General features: G+C 33.7%; 5 protein-coding genes across 11 annotated transcripts; 1 reads left to right on the top strand and 4 right to left on the bottom strand.

The window, feature by feature from the left end:
• Positions 1 to 614: 614 nt before the first annotated feature.
• LOC123195875 (probable galactinol--sucrose galactosyltransferase 5) lies at positions 615 to 5,320 on the bottom strand. The gene is made up of 4 exons (XM_044609741.1): positions 3,897 to 5,320; positions 2,561 to 2,738; positions 1,921 to 2,288; positions 615 to 1,264 (listed from the first exon to the last, which is right to left on the bottom strand). Exons 1-4 carry the CDS (start codon positions 5,118 to 5,120, stop codon positions 707 to 709), a joined length of 2,328 nt encoding a protein of 775 aa, XP_044465676.1. The 5' UTR covers positions 5,121 to 5,320; the 3' UTR covers positions 615 to 706.
• Positions 5,321 to 9,001: 3,681 nt separating this feature from the next.
• On the bottom strand, positions 9,002 to 14,581 carry LOC123195507 (glycosyltransferase BC10-like). Of its 3 annotated transcripts, none has more exons than XM_044609253.1 (11): positions 14,074 to 14,580; positions 13,517 to 13,630; positions 13,245 to 13,345; positions 13,022 to 13,093; positions 11,747 to 11,828; positions 11,570 to 11,650; positions 11,320 to 11,358; positions 11,146 to 11,211; positions 10,725 to 10,874; positions 9,436 to 9,564; positions 9,002 to 9,263 (listed from the first exon to the last, which is right to left on the bottom strand). In XM_044609253.1, exons 1-11 carry the CDS (start codon positions 14,293 to 14,295, stop codon positions 9,237 to 9,239), a joined length of 1,083 nt encoding a protein of 360 aa, XP_044465188.1. In that variant the 5' UTR covers positions 14,296 to 14,580; the 3' UTR covers positions 9,002 to 9,236. The 3 variants fall into 3 exon arrangements, with proteins under 3 accessions (XP_044465188.1, XP_044465190.1, XP_044465189.1); XM_044609255.1 differs by having other exon boundaries at positions 13,517 to 13,698; positions 14,074 to 14,210; XM_044609254.1 differs by lacking the exon at positions 13,517 to 13,630 and having other exon boundaries at positions 14,074 to 14,581.
• A 403-nt stretch (positions 14,582 to 14,984) lies between these two features.
• Positions 14,985 to 16,686, bottom strand: LOC123196485 (chaperone protein dnaJ C76, chloroplastic-like). Its single transcript, XM_044610542.1, has 6 exons — positions 16,488 to 16,686; positions 16,209 to 16,386; positions 15,926 to 16,121; positions 15,675 to 15,781; positions 15,399 to 15,591; positions 14,985 to 15,305 (listed from the first exon to the last, which is right to left on the bottom strand). Exons 1-6 carry the CDS (start codon positions 16,571 to 16,573, stop codon positions 15,175 to 15,177), a joined length of 891 nt encoding a protein of 296 aa, XP_044466477.1. The 5' UTR covers positions 16,574 to 16,686; the 3' UTR covers positions 14,985 to 15,174.
• Positions 16,687 to 16,785: 99 nt separating this feature from the next.
• Positions 16,786 to 20,932, top strand: LOC123196486. 5 transcript variants are annotated; one of them, XM_044610545.1, is made up of 8 exons: positions 16,786 to 16,939; positions 17,028 to 17,156; positions 17,616 to 17,702; positions 17,789 to 18,012; positions 18,504 to 18,551; positions 19,361 to 19,555; positions 19,632 to 19,699; positions 20,520 to 20,932. In XM_044610545.1, exons 1-7 carry the CDS (start codon positions 16,858 to 16,860, stop codon positions 19,668 to 19,670), a joined length of 804 nt encoding a protein of 267 aa, XP_044466480.1. In that variant the 5' UTR covers positions 16,786 to 16,857; the 3' UTR covers positions 19,671 to 19,699; positions 20,520 to 20,932. The 5 variants fall into 5 exon arrangements, with proteins under 5 accessions (XP_044466480.1, XP_044466482.1, XP_044466481.1 ...); XM_044610547.1 differs by having other exon boundaries at positions 19,361 to 19,528; positions 20,520 to 20,654; XM_044610546.1 differs by lacking the exon at positions 20,520 to 20,932 and having other exon boundaries at positions 19,361 to 19,528; positions 19,632 to 19,848.
• On the bottom strand, positions 20,439 to 22,202 carry LOC123196484 (high affinity nitrate transporter 2.7). The gene is made up of 2 exons (XM_044610541.1): positions 20,987 to 22,202; positions 20,439 to 20,751 (listed from the first exon to the last, which is right to left on the bottom strand). Exons 1-2 carry the CDS (start codon positions 22,135 to 22,137, stop codon positions 20,508 to 20,510), a joined length of 1,395 nt encoding a protein of 464 aa, XP_044466476.1. The 5' UTR covers positions 22,138 to 22,202; the 3' UTR covers positions 20,439 to 20,507.
• Between the last annotated feature and the right edge of the window lie 4,304 nt (positions 22,203 to 26,506).

Genomic DNA, 26,506 nt, shown 5'->3' with positions numbered 1-26,506 from the left:
TAGGCCCATCTTCTATGATTGCAATTGTCTTGTTTAGCATAGGTAAATTTAATTAACTAAGGACAGATGATTTAACAGCATGCATATGATTAAGTAATTTTAATTATTAAAATTTAGTTTTAGTTTTATATATAATTTTATTCACATTAATAAATATCTTTAGTATGTTTGATCTCGTAATAAGTTATACATATAAGAGTTAATATCTCTAACTTTATTTCGCCGACCTTGCTATTGCCTTTTTCCCGTTGTTTGTATACTCTAGTGGCACGTTTGTGTTCATGGTGAAAACTATAAGTAGGTCTACGATAGTTATATTATGTAGGTTAAAAAACGAAAGTGTTGAGATTAATCAAATCATGAGAAAAGAATTCTTTTTTAAACGTTTGTAATATTTAATCATATAATGATACATTATAATTAATATCTAATTTAATATTTATTATAAGTATACATAATATTATTTAAATAATAATCGAGTAGAAATATTTTACTCCAAAGGTAGCTCATTGGACAGCGGGTTAGCTTGTGAACACCCCTAAGGTGGATATTTACATGTGGCGCAAACCTCGTAGCTTGAAGGAAGATAAAAGTAAAAATTTACCCCAAAGAAATTAATAATAGCCGTACTTTATTTCTGGGAGAAATTAACCCCTTAGCAATTACTTACTGTAAATTTCTTCATTATGAATTAACAACTTTAGCTCTAAAATAAGTATTCAATTATAGATAAACCAGAAGGATTTGACCATGGCACTTGAAGGGCAACCATTTTCTCTTCGTATTCATACACTGCATCTTCTCCATCAATCATGCAACTCCTTGGTTTCGCAGATGCGAACACTCTCATTTCTCCACTTCCTTTGACTCCAACCTTCACACCACTCTCACTGTAACACAAAGACCGGACAGCGCCGCCTGTATTAAGCATATTCACCAGGCCAACAGGGGCGAATTTCACCGAATTTCCGAGCAAAGTGGTGACCGGAGAGATAGTGATGAGTTCGAATGTGAAGGGCTCCAGGGAAATTTCAATGTCATCGGTTGGCTTGGAGAGAATGAGCTTCTTGGACTCCGACAAGTACATGGCGAAAAGTTCTACTCCTTCAATGGACATGGGGTTCTTCCCGGTATTCCATTCAATGTCTTTAGCATTCGTCTTGGCTGTCACCTTGTGAGAATATTGAGAAAAGCATTGGTTGCGCCGAGTCTCGCGACACCATCCTCCTCCTTGGCAATTGAATGCTCCGATAACTCCAGTGCACTGTAAAAAAGTGAAAAAAAAAAATAAATCCTCAGACACACAAAAATGAGTAAATAATATTTTTGTCACCCAGACTCAAACTTATCAAGTTTAAAAAATACTCTTTAACACGAGTAAAACAAAAAAAAAAAACTATTTGTTAATTTTAAAAATAAAAAATAATAATTTTTTATTAAATCAAAATATTTTAAATATAATAATTAAACTCTTAAAAAAAATTTGTTTCAATATTTTCTATTTTTAAAGTTAATTATCATTTTTCAAACTATTAGAGTTAAACTGATATTTAAAAAATTTTCAAAACACTCCAAATTTTTTTCAAATTTCTAATAATCATCTAAAAAATTTCATGAATATACAAATATTTTCAAAAATTACAATATAAAATACACTCTAATTTATCAGAAGAGAGAAAGAATGGATGAAAGTGAGAAGAAAAGTAAATAAGAGACTTTTTATAAAATATGAATATTTAAAAAGTTATTTTTAATTTTTATTAATTTAGGGATATATAATAATTTAAAAAAAAATGAAACAGTAGTTTCAGTTAACAAAATTTAATTTTGGATAAGAAAATGTTATTTATAATTAATTTCAAGAAGAAAAATGTTATTTATTTTAACTAAGGCTGAAAAAGTGATTCAAAATTTTTAAACCTTGTTGAGGTTCCAAATTTTGAGCATGGTCTTGCCATCGTGCAGAGGATCATCAAAGAGACAGTCTTTGGTGGGAAGGGCATAGTGTTCACAGCGGAGAATGGAGCCGTCAGGCATGGCTAAGCGTTTGAGCAGAGGGAAGTTGTGCTTACCGACGGTGTCACTAACATAAATTGGACCGCCGGAAATGGCCCTGGAGGCCGCATGAAATTCGGCACAAGGGTGAGTAGATTGGAACATATCCCAATCTGGGTGAATGAAGTTGCCCATCCACAAGCTGTTGTAGGCACAGTGCACCATGTGACATCCTTGCAGCCAAAACGTACCGTTTGGATCACCGGATGGGTCAGTGCACCAAAAGTCATCGCCTGTTGATCCACAGAAAAACAACATTACGTTAGCCTAGCCCAATTAAAATATATTAGCTTTGTTATTGGGTTGATAGTCTTTTTGGTTTGTGGGTAAAAACATCAATGGGGGCCGATAGAGCTTAACACTTTCCCATTCACATGTCTCCAATACAAGGGTGACGTGAATCACCAATACAAGCTTAACACTGTCATTTCTATTAGCGATAGTTTATTCTGTGATAATAGAATTATTATCTTTTTGAAATTAATTAAAAGACAAAATAACATACCAACACGGCCAAGAGCAATGGCCTCTGTCCCTAGAAACATGAAATCGTTGCAGTGCTCCATGCTGGCAATGACTCCATTGCCCTTAAAATGCTTTCTCACAGACTCTGTTAAAGCCTTGTAATACGCTTTTGCAAGATCCACTCTGCCTCCATAATTCTCGCACAACATCTCTAAAAGCTGTCAAATTTTACAGAATATGAGTCAGTACTACAAGACCCAGTTATCAAATTAATTTTTCAGATTTGTCGGAAAACGGTTTCGTTTAGTTATAAAACATAGGAGTAGCGTGCCGACCAAACAAGTCAAAAGTAACTGAAAACCAACTGTCTGTCTCCAACTAACCAATAGATTTTATCATAGCAGTTAGTATTTCATTGAGTTTGTCCTAACAATGAAAATTAATTAATTTAATTTAATTTTTTTAATCATATTATATAATTTTAATCCTTTTTTTGTACCTTATAAGAATATATTAAATATCCCAATTTTTAACTCATTTTATCCTCATTTTCAACCTTAAGACAATTAAAACGAATAGTGTTCGTAGGCTTTGTTTACTAATACTGTTTACAATAGACTCCATACTGTTTAAAAACACAGTTCAAAGGATTGGCCAGCAGACACGGGATGAGGAAGTAGATGGATAAACCTGATACTGTTTATTGGTGTTGTTCACAAGATAAACGGGTACACGTGGTGCTGTTTACAAGCAGTACTCACAGAATTGGTTAATAGGTGTGCGATGTAAGGATAGGTACAACTTTGTTTAAAGTAGGGGGATGGGCAGAATATTATGTGTATAAATAAATTATATAAATTTTTATGTATAATTTAATATATTAGTATTTAATTAATTAATTATAAAATAAAAAAATAAGTAAATAATTATATCATTTAATCATAAATTATCATTTTAATTTACACATAAAAGTTTATATTATTTATTTGTAAACATTTATTTATTTCACCTTTAATAAATGCTATTCATATTACCGTTATTAAAGTTAAAGATAAAAAATAAAAAGATATTAATTAATATAAACATAAAAGTTTATGTCTAAAACTTTTTATACAAACTTTGAGTGATTTTATTTTTTTAAGTAAATTTAATTTTATTTTTAATAATATCTTTTTTTGTTAATTATGTTAGATTCAGTATTTTTTTTTTTGAAAATTTTTTCTTTTAAACTGAATTTAATGTAATTAATAGGGAGGGTATTTTTAAAAATAAAATAAAATTTGTTTAAATAAATAAAATTTATTTAAATTGTATAATATGATTTATTGTCTATCGCAAAACATTAAAAAATAAAACCGAATTTTAATTGAACTTACATGGATAACGTCAACCTTCACCCCGTCAATGCCAACTTTCTCCAAGTGTGCGTGGAGCCCTTCATACATTTTATCAACGATCTCCGGCGGAACCAGCCCCACTCCGGTGTTGAAGATCTTATCAACCGCCAGATCCTCCATCGTCATCTCTAATCCGGGGGAAAGCTTCGGCTTCACGATATTCGCTTCCGGCAATCCTGGCACTTTCGGCCTTAAGCCGCCCCAGTAGCCGCACAGCGCATGCCACACGTAAACTTGATCAACAGTATTAAACTCTTCCTTGAGATCTTTAATGAAGGCGCCCATGCCCTTGCCGCCGCTGTTTTCCGATTTCTTCGGGCTTATATAGTCTCTGAATTTGTAATTTTCTTGGAATTTTAGTAGCCTACATGGCATTTGTTCTCCTGCAACGGTATGATTCATGCCTTCTTTGGTGATGGGATCCTCATCATGGCTGATGGACTGCCACCCGTCGTCGATCAACACGTGCCCAGGTGGGCACCCACCTTCAACGAGACCCTTTACGCCTTCCATCACGCCTTGCGGGTGCACCGTTAGGTAAAATGCGTCCCACGTACACCAACCGAATTTGTCCACGATTGCTGGAAGTGTTTTCTCCTCCAACAGCTTGAAGGTTCCTAAATGAAGTTTAACCACTTTCATGGCTTCTTTCACCAAGTTGAAAGGGTCCTCGCCGACATGGACGTACAGTACACTCTGGAAGGAAGTGGCGGAGACTTTCGACGACCCGCTTTCGACGCAAATGTCGATGTTGTCGTCGTTTCCGGGCTGGAGAGAGGCTCGGAAAGGCCCCTCGACTAGAGGAAGAAGGAGAACATAGGGCCGGCCCGACTCGGATTTATCCAGAATCACCATCTGGGTCTCGGTTTCAAGGTCTCTGCCGTTGGACCCCACCCAGTGAGTTGTCCACCAAACTTTGAACCTGAAAATGCTCATGAACCGAATGTTCTTGAGCTTCCCAACAGAAACCACGTGGCGGCTGCTGGGCTCCAAAGTGTCGAATCCCACGAAGGATCCGACGGAGGAGACCGACTTGTCGGTGGTGTAGTGAGAAGGAGTAACAGTGATGTTATCAGGAACATCAGAGAGAAACATATGGCCATTTGCCATGAGCTTCGATGCCTCAAGGCTGACATTGACCTGGTTATAGCCATCAACTAGGGTTGTGGCATCAGAGCTACGTTTGCTCAAACTTGTAGCCATTGTTGAAGCAAAATCAAAACTCTTGGTTACAGAGAAATTAAAGAAACAACAATTTGTGGTGAGAGGAGGCAGAGAGAAAGGTTGTTAATATAGAGAAACTATGGAACTGGAAAAGGAGAATGGAATCAAACTAGAAGGTGATCTCGAAAGCTTAACCAAATTAATGAAATCTTGAAACTTGCTGGAATTCAAATGGGAAGAGTTGTATATAAAGGGTATCAATGAAAGGGATGCTTGAGTGGAAGGTGAGGTGGGTGGTTCCTTCTCGAATTAAAAAAATTAATAAATAAAGAAGTTGGTTTGAAAAATTCATGTTTTAAACGAGTCCGTTCGGTCCGAAAAAATGAAAATTAGATATTAAACATTATCCGTTTATCTTTATAAATATCATATAATAATGATTAGATTAAAATTTTGAGTTCAACGGTGACAAATGTTACATCAAGTTTTCGTGGTTGGACAAAAAGTGTAAATTAAGAGCTTTAGAAGAAGATACAACTTAATATTAAATTAGTATGGCTAAATTCTATGGGAAGATGCCCTACAAACAATATTAACTCAATTTATGTCGCGTTCTCAGCTGTTAGATTTGCCCATATTAACTATTTTTAGGGTTATGCTCAAATTGAATTTATTTAAATTTAAAATTATTGAGCTTGATCTAAATAAGTCTGAAATGAATTGGCATTTGAGTCTAATTGTTAAATGTTTTCAAACTTTAACTTTAAGGGTATTCGGCTTGCCGGATTTACAAGCCTAAAAAATCTCGTATAAATTAATAAAACAACATTGTTTTTATAAATATACATCAAAACGTTATTATTTTAGTCTTTTTTTTTACTATAGTATCAAACTGAACTCAAACTTGAATTCAACTCCCCTCAAATGAGATAAACTCAAACAATCTTGAGATTAGTTCAATGCACTCAAGCTTGAATTCAAGCATGACTCTACTCAAATCAAACCAAACTCAAAATTTAAGTGAATACGAATGTGATTCAATTCAAATATAACCTTAACTATGCTAATTGCCAATTCAAAATCTTTACACATCACTTTACTATTGGGGAACGTACACTAAGGGGGTGTTTGGTTTGGGTAATGTTTTATTACCAAAATAGAAAGATTACTTTGAAGATAGATTACTTAGAAGATTACTGGGTATAAATGATTACTGTGTTTGATAAAATTTAGTAGGTATAAATAATTATTGTATTTGGTTAAAGGTAATAAAAGATTACTAGTAAATTATTTTACTTAAATGCCCTTGAATATAATTATTTTTAAATATTTTTTATATTATTTGTCATATTAATTAAAAATAAATTTATTTTTATCTCAAAAAATTAATAAATAATAATATAATTATAATAAACTCAAGATTACCTCAGTAATCTTTAAATACCTAAGGTGAAAGTGGTAATCAGATTACCACATATATTACCTGTCACGTCAATATTGGTAATAGAAAATTACTGTAATCTTTTATTACTGACAAACCAAACAAGAGAATAAAAGATAGATTACCAAGGTAATCTTAAAAACCCCCAACCAAACGCCCCCTAATAGTAATATATATCTATATATGAGCTTAATTATAAATGTAGGAAATAGTTATGGATTTTCCTGATGTGTGTCTAAGAAAAATCTTGATTATTTCTGATTATCATGAACATACATTAACAAAACCCATCAATTATACTAAATAAAATGAGGGTTAATAATGATACATATATTCATCAATAAAATTATATATATCTATTTTGAATACATAAATGTATATATACATGTGATGACACATATAAGTGTGTTCATATTTATGTATTTAAAATAGATACATATAATATTACTCTGTATATATACATGTATACATGTACACACTAGACACACCCTTCACAAGGGTAAAGTTTCTTCCTAACAAAATTCATGGAGAATAATAATTATTCCCACCTTTTTTTTCCCTCAAAAGGAAAGCTTTATCATCTCCTTATCCCTTTCTTCAAAATTCAGTTTTAATTAATTTTTTTTTCAAGGTCTTCTAGCAAGTGAAATATGAACTAGGAGACCATAAGAGTTGACAAAATTAATAAAATATTAAAATTTTTTAAGAAAAAATTTAGGTTTAAATTTTTGTTGTACTTGAAAAATTTTGATTTATTTAATATAATGATTATGGTTTAATGATTATATCTTGAGTTTATTTATCTAACTAATACATACGAGATCTCTGATTAAACAAAAAAAATATGAACTGGGAATTTCAGGGGTTTCACGTTTGCAGGATAATTAAAAAGCTTTCCTTCTATATCTCATTCTAAATTCCTTGATTCTCTTTGCTACTGCTTTTCATTTCTCAACTTCTTTTTTAATTGAAAAAAAAAATATATTTTTATTTTAAGTTCTTTGTAGAGTGATAAGCCCCTAGCTTCTATCGTATGGAGGAAGGTCTACAAATTAAAATTAAAAATTATTATTTTTAATGTCGTCAAGTTGCTATAAGAATCACGGCTTGCTGACTGGAAGAATCTTATATCGTCAACAAGGAATAAAAATTTAAAACAAATGGAATAAAGATGTAATTTATAAAGTGAATTTCTTTTTGAGAAATTCGAATTTTGGACAAAAATAACTACAGCTGCTTCTACTGGTGACAAAAATTGCCCAGTGACCATTTACATAATTTTACCCAAAATATACTGAAAATACATAAATTTCATGAGTGACATTATTTTACCCAAAAAATATAATTTTTAGTATTTAAATATATGTGATACAATTTCTACCATATTTATAAAATCTTAACTTATTTAGTACAGTGATTATAGATCCAATCACTGTACCCTCAATTTATCTGTTTAATAAATACAGATGGAGTTCTTGGATATCCACAAAATATATGTAATACTTTTTTACCTATAAACTTTTTTGTTCCAAATTGAAATGGGTTTTATTGATAAGTAATATTATACATACTTACATGACCGCACTCAAACTCATTCGAATTCAGATATTCTTTTTATAATTTTAATACTTTACTAATTTTATTAAATTTTAGAGTTGGTGCATATAATTTTACTATTTATTGATACATCATTTATTTTAGTTAAATTATATGGTCCCTACTAATATTAGAAAGAAAAAGCACGTTAAAAATAAAAAAGTAAATTTCTTTATTTAAAGCGTGGGGGCTTTTTGGTGGAAAAGAGTGTGCTGTCTAGCCCCCGTTTGTTCGCCAAGTTGTGTACTTTTTTTAATTTAAAAAGAAACCTATAAATCAGAAACGCTTGTTTGGTAACATAAATCAGAATATATGCTTTTGCCACGTTTAGGTTTCTGCGGCGGTCTTCCACCGACCCGTCGGTTTCATGCTTGTGGACTGAAGTATTCGAGAAAAGAGATAGTCGAGCTCTGTTAGTGTGACACGTGTGATACTTCTCATTTAAGAAAGAGAGACCCAGAACTGAAAATCTAGAAACAGTTGGCCCCAATAGCAAAACGCCACGTGAATCGCAGGCGTTGTGTGAGTTTCAGTTAATACACGTGTGGTGAAACGAGTGCGGTTACTTTGGTTGCAGCTTTATCTGCTAAGTGGCTGATGGTCTCATATTTTAATTTGAATTTTGATTTGTGAATAATCATCCAATTTATTATTTAGAAAATTATGTCCCGAATTTTGTTATGAACCATGGTTGATTAAAACAGTCAACAGACTTAAAAGTTGGAAAAATATTCCAATGACAATAGTAAAATACCCAATTAATTTATCAGAATTAACAAAACTGATAAAATATTAAAATTTATAAACAAAAATTTGAGTTCGAGCCTATAAAACCCTAGTTTATCTAACAATAGTTGTGAACCTTATCACTCTGCCTCAAAAGAGAAAAACAATAAGATCTTCATTTTATTTATAGGTATCTTTTAAAAAATGAGAAAATATACACCACCATAGTAGGCATTTCCCCTATTTTCAATCCCCTCAACATATCCCTAATTTACAGGGCTCTCAATTATCTTAATAAAGCAAAATACAAGACTAATTAAGATTAACTAATCCTACCTAATGTCAAACTCACAAACATATGTTATTTACTTTGCCATTGTTTCACTCCTTGCTTAAATATTCTCAGCTCCCAGCACCGACTGAAATGCAAAACATAAACCAAATAATATGAGACTTTTCACCAAATTAGTCATGCATCAACAAAGAGATGCAAATATGGTTGTTCCATCAATTGATTTGAATCCCTAATGTTGTCCAAATCTCATAAAAATGATTTGTTCACATTGCTAAAGAAATAAATACAGATCTTACCATATTTAGAAGGCGGAAAGCAGAGCTCCTAGTAAACTTCCGGGCAAAAAGGAAACATCGGGATGGTTTTCCTTTGCTGCTACACCATTCTCTCCGGTATTCAGTTTCATAATAGATATTATCAATTTCCTGCAAAAATAATTATCTGCTTAGATTTATCTTGTAATCAGATCAACAATATAGATTTGAACTTGAGTTTCAATCAAGTCTTCTAATTGTTCTCAACTTTTCCACCAGTCGCAAACAAATATATCAATCAATTAATAAGTACATTTCGTGCCAAGTCACCTGCACTCAAATTTCATAGACTCAGCTTGTTGGAGATGAAAAATGAAGTTAATATCTGTGTTTTGATTTAATATATTACCAGTCCTGAAACTTCAAATTAAGTAATCATATTCAATGCAAGCATGGTTAGTTTAGCTGCATAGTCTCCTCAAGAACTTCATTTATTCCAGACAACAACAAATGAAAAATTTAAAATTTTAACTCTAATTCAAATAAAGGTTCTAGGTTGAATTCAAGAGTACTTAAAGAAACTTATGAATATAAGGGGAGGCATTATTGTGTGACAATTTTATTTTTCTAAATGCACGAAGTTGAAATGAATTAACAACATGGCAGTCCTAAATAGTCATGATGGTAGTTGCAGTACATCATTTGTGACAATGACAACAGCACAATAATGGCATATTAGCAATTGGGATGCTCCAATCAATGCGACACAGGTGGTGGATGACAATGGTGATATTGAACAGTGGTAAATTTTTGGTGGAACTCATTTCAATAATGGTGCAGTATGGGTGACATTTGTTTCTTTAGTATCAATATCTTAATTTCTAGAATTCGAAACATTTCACAGTCATGTCTCACATTAAAATCTATCCCTTGTTCCTAACTAAAACTCAACTTTCTCTGTGAGTTTTAATTTACTTGAGATAAGAGAAAAAGAAATTAAGACTGCAACGGTTTCTTAAAAACGAAGTAAATAAGAGAAATGTCATCTCTGATGGGCAAATTTCTATAGTTCTTTATAGGAAGCAGGTGGGAGAAAGAATAAAAAGGTGTGAGAAATTGCAGCATTGCCATACTAGGTGAAAGAATCAAGCAGCCTGTTGTTACCCACTATGTGACATGAGAAAATAATAATGTAAAACAATAAGTCACATGAGGAAGTAACATAAATTTTCTTTATATTTGAGTTAAAAAGTAGCAACCATGAATGTTGCAGTACTGCATGGCCCATAGTTAGAGACAAGCTTAGTTAAGGTTCTAACAGAGAGTCGTACCTTTATAGATTGAATAAGCTTGGGAGTGGCATCAGAGTATTTATAAGTCACAGGATGCCAACCACGGCGGTCATGGTCATTGGAGGAAGAAAGATCCCAAGCAGAATATGTCAATGATCTTTGTGTGAGTTCTCCTTCAAGGCCTTCTTGCTGAATTTTAAAGACAATGGCTTAAGAAGTGAGATTGAAATTACCATAATGAGAGAAAAAAAGCAGTGCGACTAATATTTCAATTCCAGTCCCTTCATATGATGATGAATAAATTCAAAGTGAAAAGCTAGAAGATAGAAAAGGTGCCTATCACCATCCAATTCACGACTGATAGCAGGCAGGTAACTACTTTCTCAAAAACCATAAATTCCAATTTATACCTTTTTGCAAAGAAAATTTCTTGCATAACTTATTAAAGAACTTCACTTACGGCCAGTAAAGTCTGAACATAATGTTCATCTGGTACACAATTATGCTCCTTGGATGGATCAACCGGCTGGAAACCAAAGAATCATAAATTAATATATAAAATTAACACCTCTTTCTTGAAGACACATCAAGAGACTTTTTGATAAAAATTAAATGGCCTTTAAAGATTACTTACAGCTGTCTGTTCCCGCCAAAACTCAGGTAGTGATCTCCTCTGCATAGTTATAATAGATTTGATCAGATGAAATAAAAAATTTAACAGGTCCTCAACCAAAAAAGAAATCTTTACCACACAACAAGATTTCTCTGTTCTATGTTCTTAACAATTGTTTCAAAAAGAAACACCCTTCTATACTTTTTTCAGAGACTTAATGAGCACCTATTGTTTTATGCAACAAATAAACCCATGATAAGTGCTTACTTGCCTTGCAATACTGTTGAAACATTGGAAACATGATAATGTCATTTACAACAACTTCAGCATGCTTTCTGGTCAGAACAGCCCACTGCAAGACAAAAAGCATAAGCTATCATCACTACTTTCTCATCACATTCTTGTAAAATTTTCAGAAAGCAAACATTTCGGTACACAAAACTGTTACCTGAGATCCCTTCCTCCAGTTATGAACAGGGATAACAGGAGCCATCTTCGGATTGTAACGACCCTGCTTTGTATCAGCAAAGCTGTTTCCCCCATTGCATTGAAAAATATACAATTACAACCAATTTAAAATGAAATTTTTGATGTTGCACAAATTACATTAAGTATATCTGCATTATATTTATACCAAAATTGCCTTATGAGAAAAATTGGCATGCAGGAAAGAACAAAGAACACTGGCATTGATAAGTTATGATAAAGCACGCTACCGGAAGAGACATGATTTCAGATTACAATTACAGTGACATAGTTTGAGAATCTTCGAATATTGGTAGAAACACTAGCACTAATTCTACATGAGAATAACAATTCTTTCCAATAGTAGAGCTTAATTGCAACTATGAACACTATGATCTTTACCTAAACAAGTAATAAAAGTAGGGCCAAATTACTCTAGAACTATAGAAATAAACATCATAACTCATATTTTTGTCTAGGGATGACAATCAACAGAATAAATGTAAGCATGCCAGTAAAAAGGAATGGTTCAAGTAATCCCCTTATTGGACTAGAACATGGCCATGGATGTGGGCTTGCTCTTCTTTGGATCATCAAAGTGAATATACACTTTTAAGGTGAGTCAAATCAACTGTAGATAGCTTCCACTTTCAACAGCTCAGCTCCAAAAAACTGCTATACCAATTGTTATGCAAAATGTCTCATAGATGTTGTACCATTATACACAATCTTAGATGAACCTCTATCAAGCCACTGAGCACTGATCAAATGAAGATACTAAGAACTGACCTTTATCTGACAAGAATATCTCTCCTTCTTGCCAAAATATAATGAAAACCAGTAGACTTGAACTATAAGTAACATACCACATAATACGCTAATTTTTTTTTTCATTTCTTAATTTCATACTTTTTTCTGCCTCTTTTAACTTTCACACCAGAGAATAACTATAAACAAGGATCAACCACTTTATTCTTCTACAGTTTTGAAACATACTAGCAAGTACCTGGGAGATCCAACAAATAACATTCATCGCACCAACTGTTCATAACAGATATACAATCTAAAGTCCTTTTCTACACAACACTCTCTTTTTTGTTGTAAAATTCAGGAATGATCAATACAACAAAATGGTTGGAGCTTCATTCTCTGCCTAAAGATGGTTGGGCTTCATATCCGTCCAAACATGATGATAAAAAAAAATAAGTCTATAGAAAGCAAACTGCATATTGTCAAAAGATATGCCTGGCCAACTAACCTGTCCACAAAACTAGTTGAAGTTGACATTATATAGTTGTATGTATAGTGGAAGTTGTAAAGAGGTATGCAGCTGAAAAGAAAACAAAAATCTTGTATGTTGTTAGATAACATAGTACCCAAATCTCCTCCTATTTATTACTAACTGAAAACTCAAAATCCTACCCACTACAACAGGCACACAAGATAATTTTACGAAGTAGCAGTATGAGAATCATTATCACCTGTCTGACATAAAAACAAAGCGCTCATTGTAAGGATCCTCAAGTGCATGTCTAAGCAATATACGCTCTGCCTCAATCATGCTTGCCTCTCCCCAATCTACCTGAAATTTATCATAAATATTATAGTGTCAATAGAAAAGGAGAGTCAGAATTTAAATTTTAAAACAACTTTTGTCAGTAAGATTTCATCTAATAAGATCACATGAACAAAACCATAGATTGTCTCCTCATGGTTTTATTTAGAAATTCCATCCCATGAACAGAACATGAACCTGTGTACTATCATTAACTTGACGACCCAAAAAGTAGACTGATCTTGTTGTTGCCTTGTTGAAAAAAAACCCAGGCCTTGAGTGAACAAAAATTGAGAATTTATTCTCCTCTCCCTGGAACAACAACATCAATGCTTAGCAGTAATTCTCCCGTTTACAAAGTCCATGATAACACAGTCCACCTTAAGAAAAATAGAAAAAAAAAAAATTAAATCCCTAAGTTTTGACCCGTTACAAGTAATATTTAAGTTACCAAATTCGTCATAAACCTGCCTATAATTATGAAAATCATTATAAAGCACCTAAAGTTCTCCCTTTAAAGTTTCATCAAACTATTAGAAATTTCCCTTTTTCCTATTTTCGAAGTCAAGAAAAATCTGATGAGGTGAATAAAACTAATTTGAAAAACAAAAATGCATTCAAAATGGAATTTTTAAATTTATAATCTTAATGTATAACCAATCATAACGTCAACAAAAATTAACAGTAATTACGACAAACTGACAATGATTAAATTGTTACTCTAAATTATTTATTAACCAATTATAAACACATACCTTGAAAAATTTATCCCAAACCATGTCCAGAGGAAGCCGATTTCTGGCGATAAAGAGGAAGGCAATTTTCGGCTTGTGAGCGAAACGATGTCGCAGAGAGACAATTCTCATGCAATGGCTCTGCATCAACACCAAACTACCCAAACAGAAGCCAACCAAAATGGCGGCGAAAATCTTCCGCTTCCATCTGTTCAAGTATAATTTCTGCTGTTTTCGCTTCATTTATCTTACAAACCGACGCCGTCTCACTCCAACTCCCCCACTATCTCACCTCGAGATGCAACCGAGATCCATCCAATGTAAACCGCTCACGGCACCGAGTCCAAGAAACAACGAACAAACGAAACGGTTGAAGACTGACTTTGAAGTTCGGCTGAAGAGAGAGAGTAAATGAAAGCAAATTGAATTGAAATGAGGAAGAGAGTGACTTGATTTGGCTTCAGAGCTGAGCTTCTGGCACTTTCAGAGTCATGGTGTCGTAACAATAAAGAAACAGAACTGTGAGTATTTTTTGTTAGTTTGCGTGTAATGTAGCGAATCCGATCCCTCATTATTAGGAATTTATTGAGTTAAAATAAAATAAAATAAAAAAAAAAAAACAAAGTTTCGAGATTTTCTAACAAAATATTATTTATTAATTGTTATTGGTATTTTGATATTTCAAGATATAAAAATTTTATTTAAATATGAGAGAAACATTGCAACTACTTAACAAGGCAAAATGTCTGAAGAATTTGTTGAGAGATCTTAATACGTATAACATATATCATATTATGTATTAAATTAATATGATATTATAAATATATTATATGATACGAATCAATACATATTTTTAAAAAGTATATCATATAATACGATATATGATATAAAAAATTATATTTTTGATATATGATTCGACTACTATAGTGATATATTAAAATATACATGTATTATACTATTCATTGTATATGGTAGCTGTACACTATTGTCTTCATAAGATTAATAGATTACATAAATTTAATCTTAGGACCTTTTAACTGTCCGCAATTTACATTTTTGGGCTTCTTGAGGACACATCATCATTGCCATTTTTTCATGGCTTGCATAATTTACTTCCTGTGTCTACATGTTTTGGTGAAAAACTTGTTTGAAGAAATTCCAGACTCCGGAGAACCTCTCCCTCTCGAGCTTCTTACTAGCATTAACTCGAGCCTCAGCTTGAGCAGGCGTTTCCTTTTCAACAGTTGATTGAGCTGCAACGCAACGACATTGCAGAAGTAGTTCCCATTTCATTTAATCATTTATGGAAAATGGGTAAAAGATATTACTTTTTCTTTGGAATTTACCTTCAGATTGCTGATTGAGCTGCTGCTTGCTAAATGCCTTTGCAGCCATAAAAACATTTGCAGGTCTTTCCCAGCCTCCTCCAAATACACCATATCCTTTTTTTGGCTGAGGTTGAGTCAGAAACTCAAGCACTGCCAACTCTTCCCTGTTCACCCAGTGGATGCAGTTCACAGGGCATGACTCAACTGAAACCTAAAATTTTCAGAGCCACCCTTCAGATCAATTCTCACAAAGAGATACACAAATAATACTTGCAAAGTTCCCAGTTGTCATACCTCGAGTTTTTCTTCTCTGTCGCCATATTGAACTCTCACTCGTGCACATCCCATAGCTTCATCCATTTCGAATGTGTTACCGGCATGGTGGACACATTCTCTGCACCCTGACAATATTTGCAGAAACCATGCTTCACTAGACTTATATAATCCAAGCCAAATCTACATTATGCTACAATCTAAAGGTGAATTATGAAAAGAGGGCATGCTTGAGGTGAATGAAAAGTAATATAACAGTTTAAGAGAATAACCTACGCAAGCATTTTCATCAACAAATAGAGCTTGTGGTCTCAATGGTCCATTCCAGGAGCTGTAACCTGCAGAGTCCAAGCCGTTTCTACCAAAGCGCAGTCTCATTTGACCAATTGAAGCATCATAATCTTTCCTGAGATCCTCTTTAATCAGCACTTTGTAAGCCTTATTGAGCATCAGAGTATATTCATGACCCTAAACAAGAAACAACCTCCTTTCAAATTTGATTCGAAACAAAGTTTGAGCTAGAATATATACATAAAAGCCAGAAAGAAAAGTGACCTGTTGGCCCGCAATATCAGGATGGTACTTTTTCTGCAACTTCCTATAAGCCTCTTTGATATCTTGCAGATTTGCGTCAACAGAAACACCCAGCAACTCGTAGTAATTCTTTTCTTCTCTTGCTTTTTCTCCGACCCTTTTATCACAACATCTAATTACACTGCATTTCTCCGTCCATCTTCAAAACAACAGTCAATCAATCAAGAGCTTCATAGTTGAACCTTACATGATCATAAACTCAAATATTCAATTCTGTACATACAAAATTTTCAATCTTACCTTGGGTTGGGCTTATTTTGATTCAAATGAAAACCATAAACTTGGGCGTTAGCTCTAGGAACTGCAATATAATAACTTGGAGCCATAGAAATTGGCTTATCCTTTGCTTCTTTCAAATATTCTTCGATCTCACTAAGGATTCAATCGTAACTAGATATTATTGTTTGGAGAGTTGGATATTTTGCAACATTTTTGTAATATTTATCAATTGATTTGATTCACAAATATTAAATTACAGAGCGGGCACTAGACGACGTCGTGTCAGTAACATGAAGTTAATCTGTAAAACGACTACGTTTTCAGCCTTCTTACTTTATTTTTTCGCTTTCTGAATTAGAGCCTCAACAGAGATGATAGTGTACTGACAAAAATGGCGTACGCAGCTAAACTTTTAAATCCAATTAGACAGTCGCTTGCTGCAATTGCTACTTCAACTAGACCAGTCTCTCGCAGTCAGTCCACTCAACTTTGTGATTTTTTGAAAATTATTTCCTTTTTGTTGAATTTGTGCAATTTAATTATGTATATAGTTTAGTGCAGTTTATGGAAAATTCGAATCGTTAAATACAAGGAGAAAGAACCTAGAACCTCTGCTGCATAATAATATTTCAAGTTTTCAGCATCTATTAAATATACGAAGTAAAACTGTTCAGAAATTCTGTGTATCAGGCAAGTAATGCTATTTTATTATTTCTCTCCTGTTGCTTACAAGTTTTTGTTGTGCTTTTTGTATTGATATTTGTATCAGTCAATGCGTTAGTGTTTTTGTGACATCGATTTTGCTGTCGAGAGTGGAGGAATTGATGCAGAAACGATGTATCGAGAACTTATTATTCAATGTTATAGAAGAATTTAATTGTTGTTGTTGTACTTGCTAGTATGATTGCAAACTGATACAATACTCGTTTTGAATTGGAAACTAATATGATATGAAGATTTTTCTAGGGTTTTAATCCATTTATAGGGAAATGGTTTCCATTTTATTCATGTTTGATTTGCACTGATTCTTGGAACATTAGAAGATTTTATCCTGCTATGTGATTTTTTATGTATCTGTTTAAATGTTGTGTGATTAATACTGTTAATGTCCTATTTTTTTCCTCTTTTTTGTGATTTGGACTGTCTCAGGATGCAAAACTATTGGATGCATGCTTGGTGTGTCAGTTGCATTTGGATCAATCTGCTTTCGACCCCATGTTACATATGCTATGGATGGTGAGCATATCATCTCACTGTCCATTCTGAAGTCCTATAATGTTAAGTTTTACGTCTGTTAATAACTTTACTTTTTGATGTGCAAGATATTTTATTGGATGATTATCGCGTAGACATGTCAGATGGTTCAAACACACAAGAAGATCCATTTGCGTTTTGGACTTCTTTAAGGAAATTCTGGTTTCCAGCATCCTTTATTCTTACTGTGTTGATAAACTGGGAACATCCTTTCCTACTTGGGATAAAAATCATTCTTTTACTCATCAGCACAAAGCCTAGTACTCTGTCAGTTTATCTTTATGTTGAACAGGTTAGAATTAACTCCATTCTATTTTTTTTAAAGCATGGAGTGATCACAATTACATATTGAGGTGAATGAAGAATTTTAGTTTCCAAACCTTAGACTGTATGTGAAACTTGATTGTTGATTATGAAGCCTTAATGTCCAAATTAGTAAGTCGAAATGATTTTGAACTTGAAAACAATATAGATAGTTTTCATATTTGATATATAATTTTTTCACATAATATATAAATACTTGTGCTATTCTTCATGTTTGCTAAAATTGTTTAATTTATGACTGATGTTCAAGTATTTCGTGGACACGATAGATTTATGGTTTATCAATGAACTTGATATTCTTTTTCAAGAAAATCAATGGAGATTTGTTTGTGGCTGATACAGTTTTTTGTTATATCTGATATTTTCTTAATACGAAAGGCAATTCAGGTGTTTTAGTCAGTTTCTTATGCTCAATTCTTCTGCTTGACTAAATCTGAACTGCATATTTTAATGTTGCAGTTTAGCCATCAGTTGATGCGTCAAAAGCCTCACTTATTCTTGTTTAAGGTGAACTTTCTTCTTATATCTTCTTATTTATTTTGATATTGCTGCAACAGAAAACTTGGAAACTTCGTAGAGGTATCTAGTTTCAAGTATGGTGTGGTTACAACTACATCGTGAGGGTTTTGAATGGGAGGGAAATACAAGACTTCATAGAGCTTGTGGAGTTGGTGGGAAACCTGAATATTAATGAAAGAGGAATTTAAGATTTTGATAATTGGAGGTTTTAGGCAACTTATTCTGTAAATCCTATCATTTGTTGTTGTTATATGATCCCCATTTATGAATCAAACCTTTTACGATGATATGGATGAAAGACACGTCCAAAATCAAAGTCGTCTTTCGGGCTTTGGCTCAGGCAAAATCAGTGCTAGAGAGTTGATCTAAAGAAAATATCATTTCATATGCCTCTCTCTGTCTAAGTGTGTCATGTTTAAAAAATTGTGGAACTTCTAGTCTCTTTCCGAGCTGTTACACAGTTTTGAACTTATAAGCAAGAATTCATAAAGAACCCAAGATCTTGTGGGCAGTTCTGTCAATGTGATTCCTTACTTATGAATAGTGTTTCTGTTTCTGAGAAGGAAGAAGGATAAAACTCTTTGGGGATGGTAATTTACTTCTTCTTTGGGTTCTATGACAAGAAAGATGTATTTTGATTTCTAAGTACTGTCAGGACTCTTCTATCTTTTCACATCTCATAATTTCTCTTGATATAGTTTAACAGTTTCTTGTAAAAAAGTAATGAATAACTGAAGCTTGTGGTATTAATTGGATTCACTGTTTGGACTCCTGTTTTATTTTGTGATACCTTTCAGACTATATATGCCAACAAAGTTGAAGTGCAAGATTATAAGCTTCTTTGCCTTGCTAGAGTTCAAGTCATAGATCAGAAAATGACTTTGGTAGGGATCCTTGGAGGTTGGTGGGCTGTGCCATCATCACAGGGAGTTTTATCTGAGCTTAGAACATCGTTGAGAAACAAGGTGTTTTCACTTCAGCATAGCTTCAAGGTCGTTAAATTTATACAATGAAAGTCATGTTATTCTGTAATTTTCACTTTATCTAACAATTTTTTTCATTGCTCAGAAATCACATGACATGTCTTTTGAGTTCACCAAATTCTGATCTGTGGCCTACGGCTGAACTTCTAGAAGGTTGAACCCGTAACCTGTTGTTCAGAAACCAAATCTCTGTGCTTTAGGATTTCTAATTGTCTAATTTATTGTTCTTTGAAATATAATAATGATAATGATGTCAAGATATATAACTTTGAGCTGGTGAAACTATCCATGTGATTTACTCATTTACCTTTGCATTGTTGTTTATTGTGGGAAAAATCTTCAACTTTTGACAGAAGAGTGCCACTCTTTAGTCTCTGTGGCTGCTAAAATTAAAATAAGAATGCAGAACAAGAATTGAATCAATACCATAGTGAGCATCTGTAGGATACTATATATTTGGTTTTGGACTACTGAAGGATTTTAAGTAAAACCGTGATGCCTGATTCATAGTTGGCAATTTTTCCTTGAGTGGTCTGCACCAATGATGCAGAGTTATCAGGGTGTGAGTGAATCAAACTGAATGGCCCAAGAGAATGCAGATTAAAATTAATGGCTAGTTAAATTAAGGTTCCTATGCAATATTGCATAATTGTTAATTGGTCTTTTCTTTGTCCATTCGATAAGGGCCATTTCTTTATTATCCTGGCGTAATTTTTTTTGTTACTTTCGATGAAAGGACTAATAGAATTGGACAGTGATCATTTCCTAAAACTATTTTACATCGTTTGGTTTCTTTTGTGACTTAATAGCACTTTGTGGTCTATCTAATTGTTGGTACCTTGGAATTTTGGTCTTATCAGAGAGAGAACAGTATATATGATGGAAAGGAATATAGATGTAAAAGTATTTTATTGAATGAATGTACAGATGAGACATCCATTGGTTTCACTGAAATCTTCCTCTACTGGAGCAGGTAATATTGATGACTGGCCAGATTTGAACCTGAGGAAGGAGCACAAAACATGCCACCCCACTGTGGAAAGTAGATTAAGGTGAGGGGCAGAGTGGCAACGATCATCATAAGCCCCATTAGTGAAATGCTTGTCTGCTTAGACAATTTGGAGCCCGAGAACAACAGCATCTGGGTTACAACTGCCCCCACGGTCCCTCCGCTCCCCGTCATCCCTGATATCACTCCCAGTGACCTGCGTCCGAATAAAAACACACGACATCAAAGCAACATCAATGAGCATTTCTTTGATAGTTGTCTTTAAAAAAGAGATTCAAGTACGGCTTTCTCGGTATCAAATCTCCATTGAATTGTTACGTGACAGTTAGGGTGTCAATAATTTTGGATTAATTAATGAAAGTACACGTGTTAGTCATTCATAGCTTTTGCAACTGTCGACATCTTTCAGTTCAGTTCTGAACTGAGCTCACCTTTTGGAAACGAAAGGAACGACGCCGAAGGTGAGGCCAGAGGCGGCTTGAACAAACACAGAAAAAGCACACATGACGACAATAGAACTCCACAGCGAGTTGACTCGTCCGAGTAACACACAAAGCAACCCAGCCACCGTCTGCACCACCCACAAACCCCAGAGTCTCCCTCTCATCCCAAACCTCTTCCCCATCGCGTCCGAAACCACCCCGCCCATCGGCCGTGAAAACCAATTCGCCAACCCAAACGTCGCCGCAATCGTCCCGGCCACCCGAATATTCACCTTAAACCTATCATAAAAATACTGTGCTATAATATTATCAATAGTCAGCTCCACCCCGAAACTGTATCCGTACGTTAAAGCCAGTATCCACCCTCTGTAATTCTTCAAACCGTTAAAAAGGACGTGCAGAAAATTCTCATCTTCTTCCTTTGAATTTTTTCTTGTTTTCTTAAACTCTTTGTAGTTCCCGCAAGGCAGGTCTTGACCGTACAATAAAACTAAAATGGCCGTTGAAGCTTGGAACAATGAAGGAATAATAAAAGCGAGACGCCATGCTGTGAATAACGGCACATTGAAGTAGGAGATAGCTGTGAATATGAGTGGCATGGCTAACTGGGCTAGTCCGGTGCCCATGTTGGCCCAGCCAGCGGAGACTCCATTGGCGAGGCCGACGACGCAGCCGGAGAACATGGAGCTCATCCAAAACTGGTTGGCTACAAAGTTTGCCAGAGAAAACCCCACAAGGAAGCGAATGAGTACAAATGAGGCAGGCGAAGAGACTAAAGAAGTGGCTAAAATGATGGGTGCTGTGAGGAGAGAAACCGTGGCGGAGGCTATGCGTGGGCCCACCATGTCGCAGACGGGTCCCATGGCGAAGCGTGAGAAGATGGAGCCCACGAAGGAGGCGATGCCAGCAGCGCCTATATCGGATTGTGAGAGCTTGAGGTCTTCACGGATGATGGGAATAAGAGGGGGAATGGAAAAGGTGGAGAAGAAACAAGAAAAGAGAGAAAGCCATGCAAGGTGAAAGGCAACCATGTGAGGAGAAGAGAGTGAAAATGGATGAAACTGAGTTGCTTTGTTATCAGAATCAACTGGGATCGTGAATGAAGGAATATTTTTTCTTGGAGATGGAGGATCTTCCATGGCTGCCAGACGAGAATTATTGATAGATCAGTTTGTGGTTTGTTTTCGACAGGGAACTGAACACCCAACTAAATATATATTCGGGTTTTTAAATTAAAAAATTATAATTTATATCCAATAAAATTATAGATAAAATTTATATATATAATTAAATATTATTTTATTTTTAATTTTTAATTATTTAACCATATATATTTAATTATAATTAAATATTATTTAAAGTTTGACTAATTCCCCAAGCTCCTGTCTTGTCCTGCATACAAATTATGTTTTGTTGAAAATTGGTAATAATGAGTTTTGGACGCACTTCATAAATTCTGGTATACACTTCTTCGGAAGAGAATCTTGTGTCATTTCACAAGTATATCTTATAGATTAAATCTAGCTTCTTCTTAAAGACATAAAGATGTTCTTCATCCGGTTTCCAGCTTCAGAAAGAAAGGAGGGAGACAGAAGCCAGCCAGTAACGGCGTAGAAAAAATTGAGAAGGAAAAAAAAAATCTTAGGAAAATTATTAATTTTTAAATTTAAAAATATAATATTAACTAGTTTTATTAATTTTAATTATTTATAAATAGATATTTAAATTTTTAATAATTAATAGATATCAATTAAAAAAATATAATAAACTTTGAGTGGGGATAAATCTTTAGCCTTATTTTAACTATCTTTTGGTATTTTTTCCTTTTAAAAAGAAAGAGTATTTTTGGGTTAAACTTTGGATGTTTATTGTATACAAGATATATATATATTTTTCATTTATGATAGAAAAAAATAATATTTTTTCATATGTGAAAACTCATTTTCTATGAGAGAACTTAATTAAAAATTAGAAAAGTGATTATTATTGAAACTTATTATAATCACATGTAGTTTTATTAAATATAGGAATGATCAAATCCAATTTATAATTGTCTTCCTCAAGTAGTTTTGTTGTAAGGTGGTGTGTGGTTGACAGCTAGGCCGCCAAATTTCCAACAGTTAGTGGTGATGGTAGCATATGGGCTCGGTTTTTTGTGAAGCTTAAGCTGCCTTCATTCTCTGGCTTAAACCATTTGTATTCTCACCATTGCTGGTTTTTTTGTCTGATGCTGACTTCAAATCCTTTAATAGAAGACATGTTGGGTGATGAAAAGCAATGTGGGTCGATATTATTTTGGCTTCATTACACACTTAACACGCTACTTTCCATTTGCCACGCTTCAAAGGTAATTTTTAGAAGCATACCTTCAAATGGGAATGTAATTTGGATGTAACTTTTTTTTTTTTTTTTTTAACAAGAGAATCTGATTTGAGTTAGATTGTCTATTTAGGGTTTAATCAACTAATCCAAACAGGTAAAATCCCAGGTGTATGCCGGTGAGATTTTAACCTGTATAGAAATTTTCTTTTTGGGACAATGTACTTTCCCAGCCCATCTAGGCTCAATCCTACCTTCTGAAGAAACTGAAAACTTTCATGAAATCGTATGAATCTCCATATCTTTTTCTTTAGTTGACGTTTCTGGGATAAGTTGCTTGTTTGGGGTGGGGAAATTGGTTTGTTTTGGAGGTGAAAAGGCCTCTGCTTTTGTTGATGCTTAGGGATCCTTAACTTTTACAGTAGTATCTTCTTGTTGATGAGTAATGGGCAAAACCACTTGCCTAATTTCTGTTAAAAAGGACGCCATTTTCTTCTGTGCAGCTGTATCATTCCTTCTTGGAGTTCAATTATCTTCAGGCACATGTTTTTTCCTTTTGAGGCTGAAACTTTGAGGGTTAGCTTCAAAATTTCTCATGCATCTTTCGCATCAACAACATTCATAATTTTTCGAAATATAGAGTACTAGTTGATGAATAATCCGCGAAGCTTCTGCAATTTCAATCTTGTCTGCCTTTTGTTGTTTTTGTTTGTCTCCAGTGAGGATGAAAAAGATGTTCCTCTTTCTACTGAATCCTCTCCATTTGAAAAAGGTGGCAAAAGTCCTACCACATAAAAATGAGCTCCATTTGAACGCCCCAATAGATGCATTTTTCTCCATCAAATATTGGAATTGAGTCATTGAATTACCATTACTTGTTGCTGAAGGTAATCAGAGAAAATGTAGGTTTTCACAAGACCGGGCTATGATTTGACCAGTTAAGGGGGCAGGCCGATCCGGCAGCAAAGGTTTAAACCTCTCTTTTGGGCATGGCATGCGGGGGTATGGTCTGTCATAGCGGGTTGTGCCAGAACCTTGGCCCATAAATAAGCCTAATCCCCGCCGTGAAAATTTATTAAAATATTAAAAATAATTAAAATTTAAAATATTATTATTTGGTGGGTTTACCTATTAAAGGCTTGCGAAAACACAATCCAAAAGGCTTTGGATCGTATTGAAGGCTTTCAATCCCAATGGGCCAACTGGGGCAAACCTAAGCCCAACACAGCCCTGCCCAGCATGGCTCACCACCCACCAACGCTAGCTCTTATGATGAGGTAGAGGAAATTGTTCACGAGAAGGTTAGTTAAATCAGTGTACAATAGAAAAGGGCTTACAGTTGTTATAGATATTCCTATGGAAAGATTTTTGTAAGACTTTCACGCTTAACACAGAAGGAGGGAATGACCCAACAAAGAAGATTAAAAAAGACTTCTCATACGATCTCCTGGACAGAAGTTCTACCAGTCTCGCACTAACTAATCAAAGCATAGGAATTCTAAATATAGGAATGAATCATAGTTTATTTAGTAGATGAATCTCTCAAATAGTCATGAATATCAACAGTTACAGAGAAACCTATATGTTTTCTCCATGTTAATTGCTTTGAGCTTCCGAATTCGAGAACATGCTATTGCAGACAAAGTTATATCTCATATTATTTTAGTACCCAGAAAACAAAATCATGTCTAATTGACTCCTGGAAATTGCAGAACAAAACATGGCAGCTGCTCATAAGATTGCATATGAATGGACCCAGTGTTCTGAAAGAGATCAATTCATCTGTGCGATTTCTCTCCGTCTAATCACAGGAGGATTGTGGAAAATGCAACACTGGATTAACCAAAAACGAACCAGGAATTTTATCATCTGCTTGAAAAAGGAAGTGTTTTAGAAGCTACCGCTTGCTTATTGAATCCCATAATTTTTTTGACCAGATTTACAAAACTAGTTTTGCTAATGGTGGATCTACACATTTTCTCCCAGAAAACCCTTTCTTCTCTCGTTCTAAAGTGGGCATTTCTGATAGTGTTCAAGATTTTGAATACTTGATTTACTCCATGACTATTTGCCCATGCAAAATCTAAGGCCTCATCTCTTTTGACCCTTCACTTTTCATGTCCTTTCAGCAACTTATTATAATCAATGTTTCACACCTATCATATTATAAAAAAGAATACCATATAAATAAATACTATTAATTTATTGATATAATAATATATGATTTTCAATTATATATTGGTATATTAGATTTATATAGATAAATTAGTACAGAAAAGCAAGATCTTATCACTTTTTAAGTGGGGGGGATTAGTGTTTGAAATTTATAGGGGAAACAGGAGAAGTGCCCGCTGATTAGCACAACTTAAATCATTAATGTCTAGATGAATTTGTGATTAATTAATTGATATAATTATTGTTATCAATTTTATTGTTTTCCACATTTTCAAAACATCAAAGATGATATTGGATTAGAATTATTAATCTAGTTTATAATTAGATTAAGACATGTTAAAATGGTCCTACCCAAGAATCCCATCAAATCAAAGCCAACTCAGGTGGACAATTTGTTAGGCAGAACAGGAATGAAATTTAAACCACTCATTAATGTTATTCATCTTTCTGCCATATGAGCAAGACTCTTTTGCTGTTAAGAATAAAATTATTTGTATAAATAAATAATATAAATTTATTTATTTATTTATTTAAATTGAAATAATAATTTATAATTAAATAATATAATTATTTTTTATTTTAAAATTACTCAATATTTTTATCTTAATTTTTGTAATCTTTATATATATATATAATACTACTTTAAACTTGAATAATTAATTATGTTAATAAATACTCACCACAACTCTGCCACATAATAAGTGTGCCCTTTTTGGCCATTGGATCAAACCCTGCAGTGCATCAGGATAATCCAATGGTTGAAATTATTTTAAAATTGTTAAAAATACATCATCAAATAAAACTATGGATACAAATAAATTATACAACCTCATCTATATAAATTGAGATGACAATTTTTTATTGGATGATGTTGACACTTATTTTCCCTGTTACTTTAAAATCATTCGATCAGATATTATCATCTCATTTTATATAGATAAATTTGTACAATTTATTTGTATATATAATATTACTCAAAGAAAATGACTTTGGCATCCTCTTTATTGATTTAAA

The sequence above is a fragment of the Mangifera indica genome, chromosome 14, assembly GCF_011075055.1.
Source record: "Mangifera indica cultivar Alphonso chromosome 14, CATAS_Mindica_2.1, whole genome shotgun sequence".
In the NCBI taxonomy this organism is placed as follows: domain Eukaryota; kingdom Viridiplantae; phylum Streptophyta; class Magnoliopsida; order Sapindales; family Anacardiaceae; genus Mangifera; species Mangifera indica.
The sequence above is the reverse complement of the archived record's forward strand: the minus strand, read 5'-3'. Positions and strand labels throughout refer to the sequence as shown.